At 35.5% G+C, this 14,995-nt stretch overlaps 3 protein-coding genes across 4 annotated transcripts; 1 reads left to right on the top strand and 2 right to left on the bottom strand.

Annotated features, from left to right (window-relative positions):
- Positions 1 to 589: 589 nt before the first annotated feature.
- Positions 590 to 1,639, bottom strand: LOC139889427 (uncharacterized). The gene is made up of 2 exons (XM_071872383.1): positions 1,540 to 1,639; positions 590 to 954 (listed from the first exon to the last, which is right to left on the bottom strand). The coding sequence occupies exons 1-2, from the start codon at positions 1,637 to 1,639 to the stop codon at positions 590 to 592; spliced, it is 465 nt and encodes a 154-aa protein (XP_071728484.1).
- A 1,240-nt stretch (positions 1,640 to 2,879) lies between these two features.
- LOC139889421 (cell number regulator 8-like) lies at positions 2,880 to 4,399 on the top strand. The gene is made up of 3 exons (XM_071872377.1): positions 2,880 to 3,013; positions 3,251 to 3,398; positions 4,163 to 4,399. The coding sequence occupies exons 1-3, from the start codon at positions 2,880 to 2,882 to the stop codon at positions 4,397 to 4,399; spliced, it is 519 nt and encodes a 172-aa protein (XP_071728478.1).
- Positions 4,400 to 7,996: 3,597 nt separating this feature from the next.
- On the bottom strand, positions 7,997 to 9,236 carry LOC139865626 (DNA-binding protein S1FA-like). 2 transcript variants are annotated; one of them, XM_071853699.1, is made up of 2 exons: positions 9,126 to 9,236; positions 7,997 to 8,413 (listed from the first exon to the last, which is right to left on the bottom strand). In XM_071853699.1, exons 1-2 carry the CDS (start codon positions 9,153 to 9,155, stop codon positions 8,201 to 8,203), a joined length of 243 nt encoding a protein of 80 aa, XP_071709800.1. In that variant the 5' UTR covers positions 9,156 to 9,236; the 3' UTR covers positions 7,997 to 8,200. The 2 variants fall into 2 exon arrangements, with proteins under 2 accessions (XP_071709800.1, XP_071709808.1); XM_071853707.1 differs by having other exon boundaries at positions 7,997 to 8,410; positions 9,126 to 9,215.
- Between the last annotated feature and the right edge of the window lie 5,759 nt (positions 9,237 to 14,995).

Here is a 14,995-nt window from a genome sequence, read left to right as displayed (position 1 = left end):
TTTCAGTATCAAAAAAAAAAAAATGCTCCTGTGCCTTTTGCCAATAAGACACCTCTATTATCATGAATCATATGCCTCTATCCATTATTTTTTACTCATATTGTTGCTATATAAAAAACATTTACCGACACTTGCATTGATGTCCACTCTTAGCTTTTATTATTGTTTAAATCATAGAATATCAGCTCACCATGTACTGACAATGAACACTCAATGACATGCAAAGAACTGTACCAACAATGAACGCTCTATGACGTGCAAAGCACGAGCATTACACACTAGTTAATATACTAAACCACACTAAAATTAAAATGAATAATATGATTACATTAATAAAAGATCCTAAAAATAAAATATTACAATAATTTATTAGTCCTACAAATACAATAATATAAAAAAAAAATAGTTGGTGGGGCATAAATTTGGTGGGAGATTCCATACATGCTCGGTTAAGTCTGTCCGAAGTGATTATGCACATCTTTGTTCCCTATCTCGTGTTACATGACTACAATTTTGACTCCTAACAAAACAGGTTGGTTATCTGGATCTCTTAGATACTCTTTGTTGAGTGAATTTATAGCAAAAACCGTTATCCTCTTGGATCATATTGTGCAATAGTATACAAGTGTATAAGATGCGGGACATATTTTTTTGCTTTCCAAGCTCGTCCAGGCAGACGTAATATATTGAATCTACCTTGAATAACACCGAATGTGTGCTCGACCTCCTTTCTTGCACTTTCTTGAAAGCGTGTAAACTTTGTATGTAGCTCGTCAGTTGGGGATGAAAAAGCCTTAATAAGTGTATCCCAAACCGGGTAAATACCATCAGCGAGATAATAACCATGTGTGTAATCACGACCATTTACGGTAAATGGTTTAGGTGGAGCTGTACCATTCTTAATAGAATCAAACAATGGTGATCGGTTTAACACATCAATATCATTGTTGGAACCTGCAACACCAAAATAGGCGTGCCATATCCACATATCATACGAAGCTACAACTTCGAGTATAAGAGACGGTTTTTTATGACCACTTGTGTACTGACCTTGCCATGCGACAGAACAATTCTTTCATTACCAGTGCGTGCTATCGATGCTTCCAAGCATCCCTTTAAAACTATGTTTTCCTTCGTGCGATGCGTATAATCGCTGAATATCGTGTGTTATTGGTTTTTGAAGATACTCTCTTTCATACAAATCAGTAACACACAAACGAAAGTTTTTTAAACACATTAATGATTTTTGCTCACTCATACGCAAATATTCGTCAAACATATCACCCAATGTACCGTAGGCCAATTGTCGCAACACAGATGCGCACTTTTGATATATATTAAAACTTTGATGACCAATAGCGTCGGTTTTTTGTTTAAAAAATTCAAAGTGCGCGGGCAAATGATTAAGAGATCATTCGGATATACCTTGTATGATACGTAGGAATAATTGCGATCGCATTTAAAAACGTCTTTTACATTTATGAAGAGGAAACGTAGGATCATCAGAAAAATATCTTTCCATAGACATTCTGCTCGCACCTTCGCGATCCCTACGAAGATACATTCGGGGTGCTCGTGGAGGTCTCTGACTTGAGCTTTCATCAACTTCTCGGTCTAGCTCTTCGGCATACGAATGCATAACATTTAACAATAACTTGTCGCCCGATGAATCATCGGCAATAGTTCAATAAGCATCCATTTTGAATAATGTTTTGTTAGAAATTGAAAGAGTTATTATAGATGAATAAAGTTATTATTTATTTATTTATTTATTAAATTATCGATCGAACGTTCAATATCATATATTCATATATCTGTTGCATCTTTTCACAAATCACAAGCCACCACGTTGACAAAACCAATCATGCACGTCTTCATCTTCTCCATGCCTAGTTCCAACACGCCCCTGCCTCATCTCACCAGCACATTGCGTTAGCAGCGTGCTTTCGATGTGTTGGCTGCACATTGGGTGTCTGTCGGGCGCGTTAAAGATGGTCTAACTGTAAAATAAAATAATAATATGACTGATAACCTTCTTTGTGCTATGTGATGAAAATATTTTTTTATAAAATTTGAGCTAAAGATATACATAGGGAAGTGATATGTACACAACCATTTTTTACACATACACAATCAAACACGTTTTATAGTGTTGTACTGTACAACACTGTAAAGCTTTTTTGATTGTGTATGTGTAAAAAGTGGTTGTGTACATATTATCGCCCATATACATAACTTAAACCAATCCATATGGAGTAATTCATTCATTCATTCTTTAAAAATTAAACAAAACTCTTTCCCCAAATTATCTTATTCCTACTTTACGGGTCTGTTCCAGAGTGTAATTTTAGAGAGAAGGAAGATGAAAGGGAAATAAGCTAAATGAAATTGATGTTCCAGAGTTTAGTTTGAGAGAGAAATGAAATGAAAGGGAAGGAGAATTCAGTGTATTTTTTTTTTTTTTTTTTTTTGGTAACCGAGGAACCACTACTACGAATAGGCACATTGGCCTCCGCGCAGCGCGTAAACCTTGAGGCAGCAGGCAACCCAGGTATCACCTGTGCCAGGAAAAGCACCCTCTTGTCAGGGGCTACTATTAAATTCGTCTGCCTATGGCAAGATTCGAACCCGTGACCTCGCACTTCACAGGGAGCCCTAATGGCCATCAAATTGGAAGGATTCACAATCCCTTCCCTTCGTTCCTCTTTCATCTCATTTCATTTCTTCTACACAATATCTATGGAACACAGACCCTACTAGTATCAACTTTTCATCAAAAATCATGACAATTAACGAGTAATCAAGCCCTCTTTTATCAAATCAATCTCTTTTTCAAATTAATAACGACAACAATCAACAATCAAACCCAGCAATCACCGATGAAAACAACACCACCAAAACCCTTATCCCCAATTCAAAGTCACTTGATGTGCAATCCAGAGTTGAAACAAGCTACAGTTCCAGAAGGCTTTACTCATCGTGCAGCTGTTTATGGTTGGACTCAGGGGCGAAAGTGTGTAGGGGCAGAGGGGGGCGGCCGCCCCAGTGGAGTTTTTTTCACGGTAAAAATTTTGGATTTTTCGACTTTGACCCGTTTGATTTTTTTTTTCCCCCAAAACTACAAATTTTGCCCCAAAACCTTCAAATTTTACCCCAAATTCTCAAACTTTTGCCTCAAAATCTTCAAATTTTGTTCAAAAAATTGTTACGGTTTAAAAAAAAAATTTGGCCCAGTGAAAAAAAATCCTAGTTTCGCCTCTGGTTGGACTGCTGACGGATTGCCGTTAACTAACGGCATTGTTAACGTCATGGGAGAACCGTTACCTAGGGCTCATTGGGATTCAGGCATATTTGCTTGTTTAGGTCGTAATGATGAATTCTGTAGCAGCGATCTTGAAGTCTGTAAGTTTTCCCCCTAATATTAAATTACTTAATTACCTTTTTCTCGAGATATCTATTATTGATTATTGATAATCAGGATATTTGGATACTTTAGCTTGATTTTAGCCTGTGGTTAGCTTAACTTGTTGCCTTTTTGGAGGAAGAGTTCTATTCCTCAGCTTTTGACTTCAAAATGTTGGCCTCTTTACAAATATTGTAGTTCTTTTACATATCATTTCTTAGTCTGCATTTAGTTGTAGGAAACACAATTTTGAATTTCCCAGTAAAAGTTTCTATATAAACAGTAAACTGAAGATTAAAAGATTTTTCAAGTTTTGTGTTTTATGGAGAAGTTTTTTCAGAAAACAAAAATCCCCGTTTTCCCTTTTGTAAGTATAATATTTCGTTTATGTCTTTGTACATCATCCTTTATGGAAAATAAAAAGTACATGTTTTGCTGTTCAAAACATTTTCAAATTTTTATTCGTTTCCTAGAGAAACGAAATCCTACCCATTCTGTAGGAAAACAGAACTAGAATGTCGACGTAAATCGTTATAATCAAAATGTTAGATTCTTATTGTAATAAGGTGGTTTGTGTGTGTGGCACTCGAAACTTTTATTGGAAGAATTGAACTTTTGGACAGAATCATATATTGCTTCAGGCAAACCCAAACATACCCGACCCTACTTAATTACATGCAACAATTTTGCCCCACCCATTTTGCCACCTCTAAAGCAGTGTCATTTTAATGATGCTCGTTAAATGTATGGGTTTGACAGGGTAACTGGGAGTCAATGAGAAAATCATGCGGTGGATGTTGTGATATGGATGAAGAACAATTGGACCAGGCTGAGGTGGCAGGTGATTTTGCAACTCATGTTTGCTGCCACCCGTGTGCTCTTTGCCAAGAAGGCCGTGAGATTCGCCGTAGGCTTCCTCATCCGGGATTTGGGGCCCAACCGATGTTGGTTATGATTCCTCCTGGGGAGCAGACCATGGGTCGTAATGGAGCCTGAAAGTATTTTGCAATTGATTACAGAGGGAGTTAGAGAGCTGTTTTAATATGTTTTTGGAACATATACATATATGGTAATATGCGTGTACATAAAGTTACAACCAGTTGTGTGTGTACGCTTTGTTGTGAAGATTTTGTTCCAAATGAATCAAGTAATTCAAATTGCAATGTCAGTGAAGTTCATAGTCTCCTGTTACAAAATCTGATTATGGTATATATCTACTTTAGGGGGTCCGGCAAATATATCTTCGTATAATGATGACATTAAACAGGTGAATCTCACCTGTTAGATATTTTTTATACACCAGCCACACCTACATATATTTAAATCTATCGATGTTGCTTTGGTTTCGGTTAAAGCAGAAAACTAACTTGACACACGATGACCATATCAACAACCTCAAAGATTTCCTCTTTTTAGGCATAGACAATTACCAGCATTTTGTATCAACACTTGATAATGTTTTGTGTCATCTTTAATAAACTCTGATTGATTGCTTTTAAACTCGAGTTTTCTTTGCCAACTTCTGCGATTAAAGTGACAAGTTGTTTATAAGCTCAAGCTAACACCAACCTGTTATGCCAACCCAGATCCTCCAACTCTACATAGAGCATAGATAAAGTATTTTCATTTTTGTTCTATTTTGTCATTCTTTGATATGTTTTTAATTCAACTGAAGATTTGTAGATATTCATCTTTGTTAAATACTCTTTCACGTGTCTCTAGTTTGTCGGAAGGATTGTAAGTTCGTCATTATAAATAGACAAAATTGCATGGGGGGTCCCCGTGGTTTGTTCAATACAACAAGTGGAGTTCAAAAGATTTTTTTCACCTTGGGGGTCACTATGATTTGCAGATGTTTCACGGGAGGTCCAACACCATAACGTCTGTCTAATTTTAACGTTTTTGAGACCTCACATGACCTGCACATGAGAGTATTATTGTCTTTTAATTAAAACCTGGTTAGAAATGGTGTTCAAAAAATGTATGAACAATAATTTTAAACCCTGATTCATAAATTTCTTTTCAAAACCCAAACTCAAATACAAGCTGATTATCATCAACATATTTCATATTAAAGATTCAACAACAGCTGATTATTATCAAATTCAAAATATCAAAAAACATATTATTGCTACATTACATGCTCGTCACTGTTCATCGTTTAAAGATTGAAATCTTTCATTGATGTTTCATTCAGCAAAATCGAAGTTAGAAAACTGATCTCGATCGATATCCTACACTTCGTGCATCATCACAACTGATTTACATTAATTGATTCATGATGATTTGATCCATGTTCTTCGGTTAGTTAAAAACGTCACCGATCTAATCTCTGGATCAATTGGAGATGTTAGAGAGTAAATTAAAAAAGCAGATTCGTTCCTTATGTTATCGTGAATGTGTCTGCAGAATTTGAAAGGTCTAACTTGAAGAATTCAGATCTAATTCGAAGAGTCAAACTTCGGAGTAAATGGTCAACATGAGTTTCATTCATAAAATTCAAAAATTCTGTTGTGACTCAGGTTTATTTTATGAATGTCGACCGTTAGAGATTTGATTTGGAGCATTATTTGTGAAGGAATCAATGCCTAATAGTTTCTAAATCTCGAGTTTGATTTTGAAGCCTTCAACAATGGTTTTTTCACTGTTCTTCATTTGAACCCTGATTTCATAAATTTTAAATGCAGATCTTCGCTCGTTGTTTGATTTTAATTAGAGTTTGGTATTGAAGGTTTTGGTCAGGTTGATTGAAGCAACCTCGAGTTTGGCATACTTCTAATGCTAGAGAGAAATAGAAAAGAGAAAATAAAATAAAAAAAAAGCTGGAGGGTTAATTAAAAAGACGAAACTACCCTCAAGTGCAAGTCATGTGAGGCCCAAAACTGTTAAATATTGACAGACGTTAGGACATTGGACCCCTGGTGAAACTATTGCAAACCACAGTGACCCCCCAAGGTGAAAAAATTCTTTTGGACTCCACTTGTTGTATCGAACAAACCACAGGGATCCCCTATGCAATTTTGTCTTATAAATAACCGATTTATTTATGGTACATTTGGATTGAGAATGACTTCTCTATGTGAAAAGTATAAGAACGAGTCTCTCCATAGGTGGATTAATGTCTATCTATTCTTACATCCTCGTACTCCACATTTGCAGGATTAAGTATTGTTTTTCTTTATCCACAAAAAAAAAAAAAAAAAAAAGGGTGTTATTGTTGTGTATTCTTTATACAGGCGACTACCCATGTTTGACTTGGTGGCCATAGCTATCTGTTACAAACTCTGTGTTGCCTTTAGCAACCTACCCCGTAAGAGTCGGATGCCTGTAAATCACCTCCACCAAGGAATCCCATGTGTGATAGGCAAGAGTCTAGCCCGAAGACATCCTCCAAGGGCACGTGATAGACCCAACGTACAAGGGCATCAGCATATGCGTAATGCAAGCTGATGCAGCGCCACGAAGGCATACCCGAGAGTCAAAGATAAATCATGATCCCCCGAGGATTCAAACTTGCGTATGTTGTTCTTTCAAGCTTCCACACATGGGGCCCCAGCTTCATAGGGACTGGTGCCATTGAACCACAAGTTGTTGGTTATTAATTATTTGTTACAATTGTTAATTGTTAATCTTTATAAAAAGAGGGTTTTTCGTATATCTTTTTCCCCCTTTCAGTTTTAGAAAGAAAGAGCAAGCTTCTTTACTAAAGATGCAACATCTAATCATGGGACAATAATTTTGACAGCAATGAAAAGATAAATTACGTTAATAGCATATTCGGTTAGTGTTATGCAAATGTTTAGTAAGAGCATTCCCATTCATGACACCCTTCTTCATATTAACACACTGCCACATCAGCGCCACATTACCGTTTCTTTCTCATATCTTTCCCATCACTAACTCATCACATATCACTCCCAACCATCACATCATTCTTCAACCACTAAAAATAAATTAATTAAATTATGGTACAAATCTAAAAGCAAATTGTACAAATGTTTACAACAATTTCATATGTGATGCAAAATGCTTAAGATTCACTAAATGGAAGACATAAATGGATTGACAATGGATTGACTAAGCATTCCTAATGATGCCAATGGATTAACAATGAATTGACATTCTATTAACTAACCATTGAAAATGCTCTAAAAGGACATTCAAAAGTTTACGCACCGGGTGATAAAAACCAAGCACGTCATTATAAACTAACGACCACACCAAAATCAAGTGTCACCAAGTGGTTCCTTTTAATTTATGAAGATTTGTGACCGCTTATGATGAAACAGAAACCGAGCTATAACACATTGAAATCGTTAAAGTGGCCAAACAAGTGAAAAGTCATTCGATGTGTTGTAATCATTTGGAATAAAAAAGTGACTGTTTATATATTTATAGGCATATTCGATGAATTTAATGTAAAAGAAAATGTTTATAATTTAGACATAAAACTGTTTTGGGTCTAACAACTCTGAACTGAGCAAAGTTTTACCATTTCCCCAACTCATCCCACATACCCATTTTGACACCTCTGAAACGATGGAAGTAAAACACCCACGAAAAAGGATAATTAAAGCCTGATGGAACACGAACTAAGCCAAGGTGATTATTACCATTAATCATACTTGGAGAACCCTTGGGCTGCTAGTACACTAAGTTACCACTTAACAATACCGGATCAATTTAAACTAGCACTCACGATTAGATAAACAGGTACAAAACTAAAGACACTAAAATCATCACAGAACAAGACGGTACTGAACATTAACACAAATTTATGCTCCGTTTTTTGACAGTCTATTCTCCGGGTACTGCAACACCTTGTTTAAGTTTCTCCCTCTTCAACTTCTTCTTACTGACTGGCTTCTTTTTCCTGGGCGGTAACGTCTTCTGAGCGTACATGTACAACGCATAGTTGCCAACAAGGAATGTAATCAGTAGCCCGCCAACAACCAACAAAACAATCAATCCTGGGTTGAATCCTGTGGCTTTTGCATCCTTGAATTGCTGCTGGTATTGGTAAAATTAGAACGGGTGAGTTGATATGATGTTTTAGAAACTCATTAAGAGCTACATGAAAACGATAACCACACTAAACATAAATTAACATTAGAATAAATAAGGTTATTCAAGACTGTGTAGAAGCAATTGCAGACTAATGAATAACTATCTCTAAATTTTGCTATTAATGATCGCAGTATTTTAAGAAGGTCCTTATTTTTGTGAGTTAGCATTATTTCTTTGTTCTATATCTAAGTAGCTACCTAACAAGCAGACTATTTAGGCATTTCAGTTAAATTTTAAAACATTAGTAAACATAAAAATCACAAAAATCAGTTTGCAAATATATTATGTGTAATCAGTAACTATTAAAAATAAGGCCTCAATTTTACTTCAATTTGGGCTATATATGCTCAATTTCATAATCATAGAGACATAAATCATGCTTTCACAGATCAAATTACCTAAACTACAAACAATTACATAACACGTGAAAAAAGAAATCAATTGTTGATACAAAAAGGACTCAATTCGAACAAATATAAACGACTGATGTAATCATCTATGGATATAAGCTACAAACCCTAGGTTAAAGCAAGGGAAAGATATAGATCAAATCGAACATAAACAGATCGTATAACTATAAAATCCTTCTGATTGCTGGAAGAAACACATAAAATTACGAGATCTGTAAAATAGATTGAAAATATTTTAGACTAACCGATCGATCAGACGAAGGATCCGAATCCATGAAACGGATTTGATGAAACTGCGAGATGGAGTTTTTGATAGCGCGTTACGGAGAGTTCTATGTGAACTCCACAACACATGGGGTGTGGGAGTTATTGAGTTGAATCTAATTTACATTTTGACCCCCTCAAGTTTACTTAGTTTACATTGAAACACTAAATCTTTATCTATTTGCAGTGTTAATGTGGTTATGGAAAAATGTTTACAACATTTATATACTACGTATTTTGGTTTGAGAATTACGGAGTATTACATAAAATTTGATGTCTTAGTGCATAAATATGCTGATTATATATCGAGACTTTGTATAAACACAGTGTTTTATGTAAATTTAATGTAAGTTAAAAATATTGAATTTTCTTTAGTGTCCATATTTTTCTTGAATGTATCTCGTACATTTGGATAAGAAGTCATATAAAGTCTAGTAGTCATCAAATTATGGTCCAAAACTAGCACCTATCTATTGAAAGTAGATGATGATGATGATGATGATGATGATGATGTGTAGGGGTTTGTATGATTTTTCATAAAACTATTTAGCAGCGGAAGCATGTACAACAATTTTTAAACCTTTCAAAAACTCCCCACCAAGGATCCAATTGCATGTTGTTAAGAAAACTAAATAATAAATAGTGAGTTTAAAGACTACAACCTTTGAAGACTTTGAACTTGAGAAGTTATGGATGCTAAGAATATAGGAGCCAAAGTAGTCTCCCTCTATCGGTAATCCACACGAAAGCAAACTCCAATATCAACCGGATGCTAGTCCTTCACAACCCTTGAAAACATAATTTTAACTACTAACTCTTTTACTTACTAAAAGACTTTCTTAGAAGTTATTTTCATGAGAGAAAATGAAAGCACATGGAAGCCTTTCTTTTCAATTGTGTATCTCCGTAAGTTTTGCAAATGTATGTTCTCATACATTTTAAAGAAACACAAACAAGTCATAGAAGGTAATGCTAGTGGTGGTTGGATGCCGATGGCGGTCGCCGGCTGCGGCTGGTGGCTGCTGTCGGTAGCTAGCTGTTATTGGCCGACTGCTTGAAGCTATGACTGTTTGAATCCGGGGATTTGTAAACGTCCTTAGAAAACTTGGTGAAGATGACTGGTTCCTAAGGTTTGATTTTGCATTTGGTACTGTTCTGTTGCGGCTTGTTTGGTCATCCATTCCATTTTTCTCGTCGTCGGGCCTTCTGTGGGTTTGATGTTGTTGCCAGCGTTGTTGACTTTGTTAACTTCGGTAAATAGGCCTCGGGTTAGGTGTTCTTGGGTTGCCCGGTGAATGGTTTGGATTGGCGGCTTCTGAGGAGTGAAGATGCGAGGTTGGATACGGGGTCGGGTTATGTGTATGTTGTTTAGGCCTAGGGTTGGTGATTTTGTGTTGTTGACTTTTCTATTGTTATTCATTATTGTGCTCTATATTGTTGTTCATGTTTAGAACGAAGATAGTGTGTTTTATTGAGTTTTGGTCGTTTGTGACCAAGTACTGCTAATGTTGCTTCACCTGAACTTCGGTTCTATTATATATATACATATTAATATTTTTGCCAAAAAAAAAGGTAATGCTTAATCATTTCACTTTAAACAATTAATCATGAAAGGTAATGCTTCATCATTTCTCTTTTACTTTTCTCCCACTAATATAGTGCAATGTTATCATGAATTCCACTATAATTCTATAATATAGTAATATAGTTATACAATGTATACTTTTACATTATATATAATCAATAATTAACAAGATATAAACAAGTAACTAATATACTTGTTACTTACATATATACATGTTTATACATATGTATGGATATTCATTTATATACAATTGTAGTATTATTATTTCAATTAAATAACAATGTCACAACATGTATAATAAGGTTGTAATATAATAATCATATTCAAATATGTAATTGATATTTATTTGCTCATTGTGTGTGACCCTATAGGTTCAAGTGTTATTAGTAGTATAAACATAAGTTGTGTCTTGGGCATTAATAACCAACAATTTCCCACTTGCACAAGATTCAACATATGTCAACACAGACAGTGGTAAACGTCTAGCAACATGCCACTGCCCCTAACAACACATGAAAATGTGTCATATATTCTGAGCATCCATTGATTCTCAAGCTAAAACTTCAAATCAATATATAGGTAAGGTATCAGTTATCCCTTTGTTACTGACATCACGTTGAGCATGAGACATGGATAGCAATCAATCTCATATTTAGCTCATACATTATGTTACTCGATCAAGATTGGAAATGATAAAACAAACACCATTGAATACATCAATATAGTTTGAGCGTGGCCACGCATCTTAATCAATTTAAATCATCGAGGGGCCCATAGATGTCAATCTCTTATCCAGATGAGAGGAACAAATCCCGTCTAGACTACACACGTCTCTCATGTGTCTCATATTATACTTAACAATAGCTTTTATGATTGCCTGGCTAAAGAACAACGTTTGACTATGTCAAAGTATAACAATCCTCACACTTAAGACCCAATATGTATCTACGGTCTAAGGATATAAAGATATTACCATTTTCAAGAATCACTTATGACATTGATCCATGAAGTGATCTTGAAAGTGGGTCATGTCCAATGTTTATTCTCTAATAAACATAGGTGAATTTGGTTGCAACTCCCTTGCTCTACTTTCATCTTCATGAAAGTCAACCAACTTATTCACATTAGTCTTAATTCATAACTATTCCCATAGGTGTGATTGACTATGGACGTTTTAGAATAACAATGTTATTCAAGGATTTAAACATACTAATAAAGAACACAATAATTATTAATGAGCATGATTATCTCCAAATACATCATATCATTTAATATAAATGTTGCATAAATGTTTCAAAATATCATAATAGTAAATTATAAATCATTCCAATCATTAACATTACGAAGCCCTATGCACCGAGCATGACCCTCGTGTTTTGATTGTGCCAAAGCCTTTGTAAAAGGATCAGCAAGGTTTTGATCTGTGTGAACTTTGCGAATACAAACATCTCCGTTTCCCACTATGTGACGTATGTAGTGGAATCTCCTAAGGATATGTTTGGTGCTGTGATGCGATCTAGGTTCTTTTGCTTGAGCAATAGCACCATTGTTGTCGCAAAATATTTCTATGGGTCTTCTATGCTTGGCATCACCCCTAAATCAGCAATGAACTTTTTCATCCACGCAGCCTTTTGTGCTGCCTCCGATGTAGCAATGTATTCAGCTTCTGTAGTAGATTGTGCAACTACTTTCTGCTTAGAACTTTTCCAAGTTATAGCTCATCCATTCAAGATAAAGACATATCCAGATTGTGATCTTGAATCATCTCTATCAGTTTGTAAGCTAGCATCTGTGTAGCACTTTACAGTAAGATCTTCTTCCACACTACCATAAATCAAGAACATATCTTTAGTCCTTATTAAGTACTTTAGGATGTTCTTGACAGCTATCCAGTGGCTTTTTCCCAGATTTTGTTGGTATCTACTCGTCATGCTCAAAGCATACGATACGTCTGGTCTTGTGCATAACATGGCATACATAATGGATCCAATTGCAGAAGCATATGGAATTTCATTCATTTGTCTAAGCTCATCATTTGTACTAGAACTTTGAGAATTGCTCAATATTGTACCATGTGACATTAGCAAAAATCCGCGTTTGGAATCTTGCATCTTCAATCTTTTTAGAATCTTTTCAATATATACACTTTGGCTCAAGCCGATTAGCCGCTTTGATCTATCTCTATGAATTTTTATTCCTAGAATATAAGCAGCATCGCCAAGGTCTTTCATTTGAAAACACTTTCCAAGCCAAGACTTTACCTTTTGTAAAGTTGGGATGTCATTTCCAATAAGTAGTATATCATCTACATATAAGATTAAAAATACTACTATGCTCCCACTAGCCCTTTTGTAAACACATGGATCATCTTCATTTTTGATAAAATCAAACTTTTTTATTTTCTCATCAAAACGAATATTCCAGCTTCTAGATGCTTGCTTTAATCCGTAAATGGCTCTTTTAAGCTTACACACTTTATTAGGATACTTAGGATTTACAAAACCTTCTGGTTGTTCCATATAGACATCTTCACTTAAGTGTCCATTAAGGAATGCGGTTTTGACATCCATTTGCCATATCTCATAGTCATAATATGCGGCTATGGCAATGAGTATTCTAATTGATTTTAGCATGGCTACTGGAGAGAAAGTTTCGTCGTAGTCAATACCATGAGTTTGAGTGAAACCTTTCACCACTAGTCTTGCCTTAAATGTATGTACATTTCCGTCCATATCGGTTTTCTTCTTGAAAATCCATTTGCTCCCAACAGCCTTGCTTTCAGTAGGTAGATCAACTAAGTCCCATACTTCGTTATCATACATGGACTGCATCTCGTCATTCATGGCTTCATGCCATTTTCTAGATTCAGGATCTAATGTAGCATCTTTGTAGTTAGTGGGCTCACTTTCATCCACCAAGAAAATTTCATCATATCTTTCGGGACTATGACGAGGTCTACTAGATCTACGAATGTCTTGTGTTACTTCAGGTTCCTGAGCAACCAATTGTTCAGGTTCTTCAACAGTTTTTTGATAGCTAGTGCCAACCTCAGGTGTGACATTTTGTGGTTCTTGAATTTCTTCAAGTTCTACATTACTCCCATTTGTTTTATTTAATAGAAACTCTTTTTCTAGAAAAGTAGCGTGTCTAGAAACAAACACTTTGTTCTCGGTAGGATTGTAGAAATAATATCCCATAGAATCCTTTGGGTATCCCACTAAAATGCAATTGATAGATCTGGGATCAAGTTTGTTGGAAGTTTCTTGTCGAACATGAGCTTCGCAACCCCAAACTTTCAAATAAGATAAATTTGGAACCTTTCCATGCCATAACTCGTATGGTGTCTTATTAACCTTTTTGGTTGATACCATATTTAATATGCGAGCAGCAGATAATAAGGCATAGGTCCAGAAGGATGGAGGAAGTGAAGTATGATTCATCATAGATCGAACCATATCAAGTAGGGTTCGATTCCTCCCCTCAGAAACACCATTATGTTGTGGTGTTCCGGGTGGAGTGCGTTGTGAAATAATTCCACAATTCTTTAGATGATCGTCAAACTCTTGACACAAGTACTCACCTCCTCGATCCGATCGAAGAAACTTTATCGTTTTGCCTAGCTGCTTTTGAACCTCATTTTGAAACACTTTGAACGTTTCAAATGCCTCATGTTTATGTTTCAATAAGTAAACATAACCAAATCTACTAAAATCATCAGTAAATGTAATGAAGTATCTTTCACCATTTCTTGACATAGTTCTAAAAGGACCGCATACATCGGAATGTATAAGTCCCAAAAGATCCTTTGCTCTTTCTCCGGAATCGGAGAAAGGTGCCTTTGTCATCTTCCCGCTTAAACAAGATTCGCATACATCAAATGACTCAGAGTTAGTTGATTTTAAAATTCCATCAGATTGGAGTTTGGTTATGCGTTTCTTGTTTATGTGACCAAGACGACAATGCCATCGATAAGTTTGATTCAAGTCATGCTTGGATCTTTTGGTGTTTATGTTATACATAGAACTATTATTGGATGAATCTTGTATGTCAACTTCATATATGCCATTGTGAGGTCGTGCCTCAAAATAAAAAACATCTTTATTGAAAACTGAAATATTACCATTAGGAAAAGCATACGAGTATTCAGATTCATACAAATGTGCAGCTGAAATAATGTTCCTAGTTAGACTAGGTACATAATAACAATTATTTTCTAGCATGCAAATATCCTATATTCAAACATGCAACATACAAACATAAACATAA

Source organism: Rutidosis leptorrhynchoides, chromosome 1 (genome assembly GCF_046630445.1).
Source record: "Rutidosis leptorrhynchoides isolate AG116_Rl617_1_P2 chromosome 1, CSIRO_AGI_Rlap_v1, whole genome shotgun sequence".
NCBI lineage: Eukaryota > Viridiplantae > Streptophyta > Magnoliopsida > Asterales > Asteraceae > Rutidosis > Rutidosis leptorrhynchoides.
Note: the sequence above shows the minus strand (reverse complement) of the source record. Positions and strands in the feature narration are given on the sequence as shown.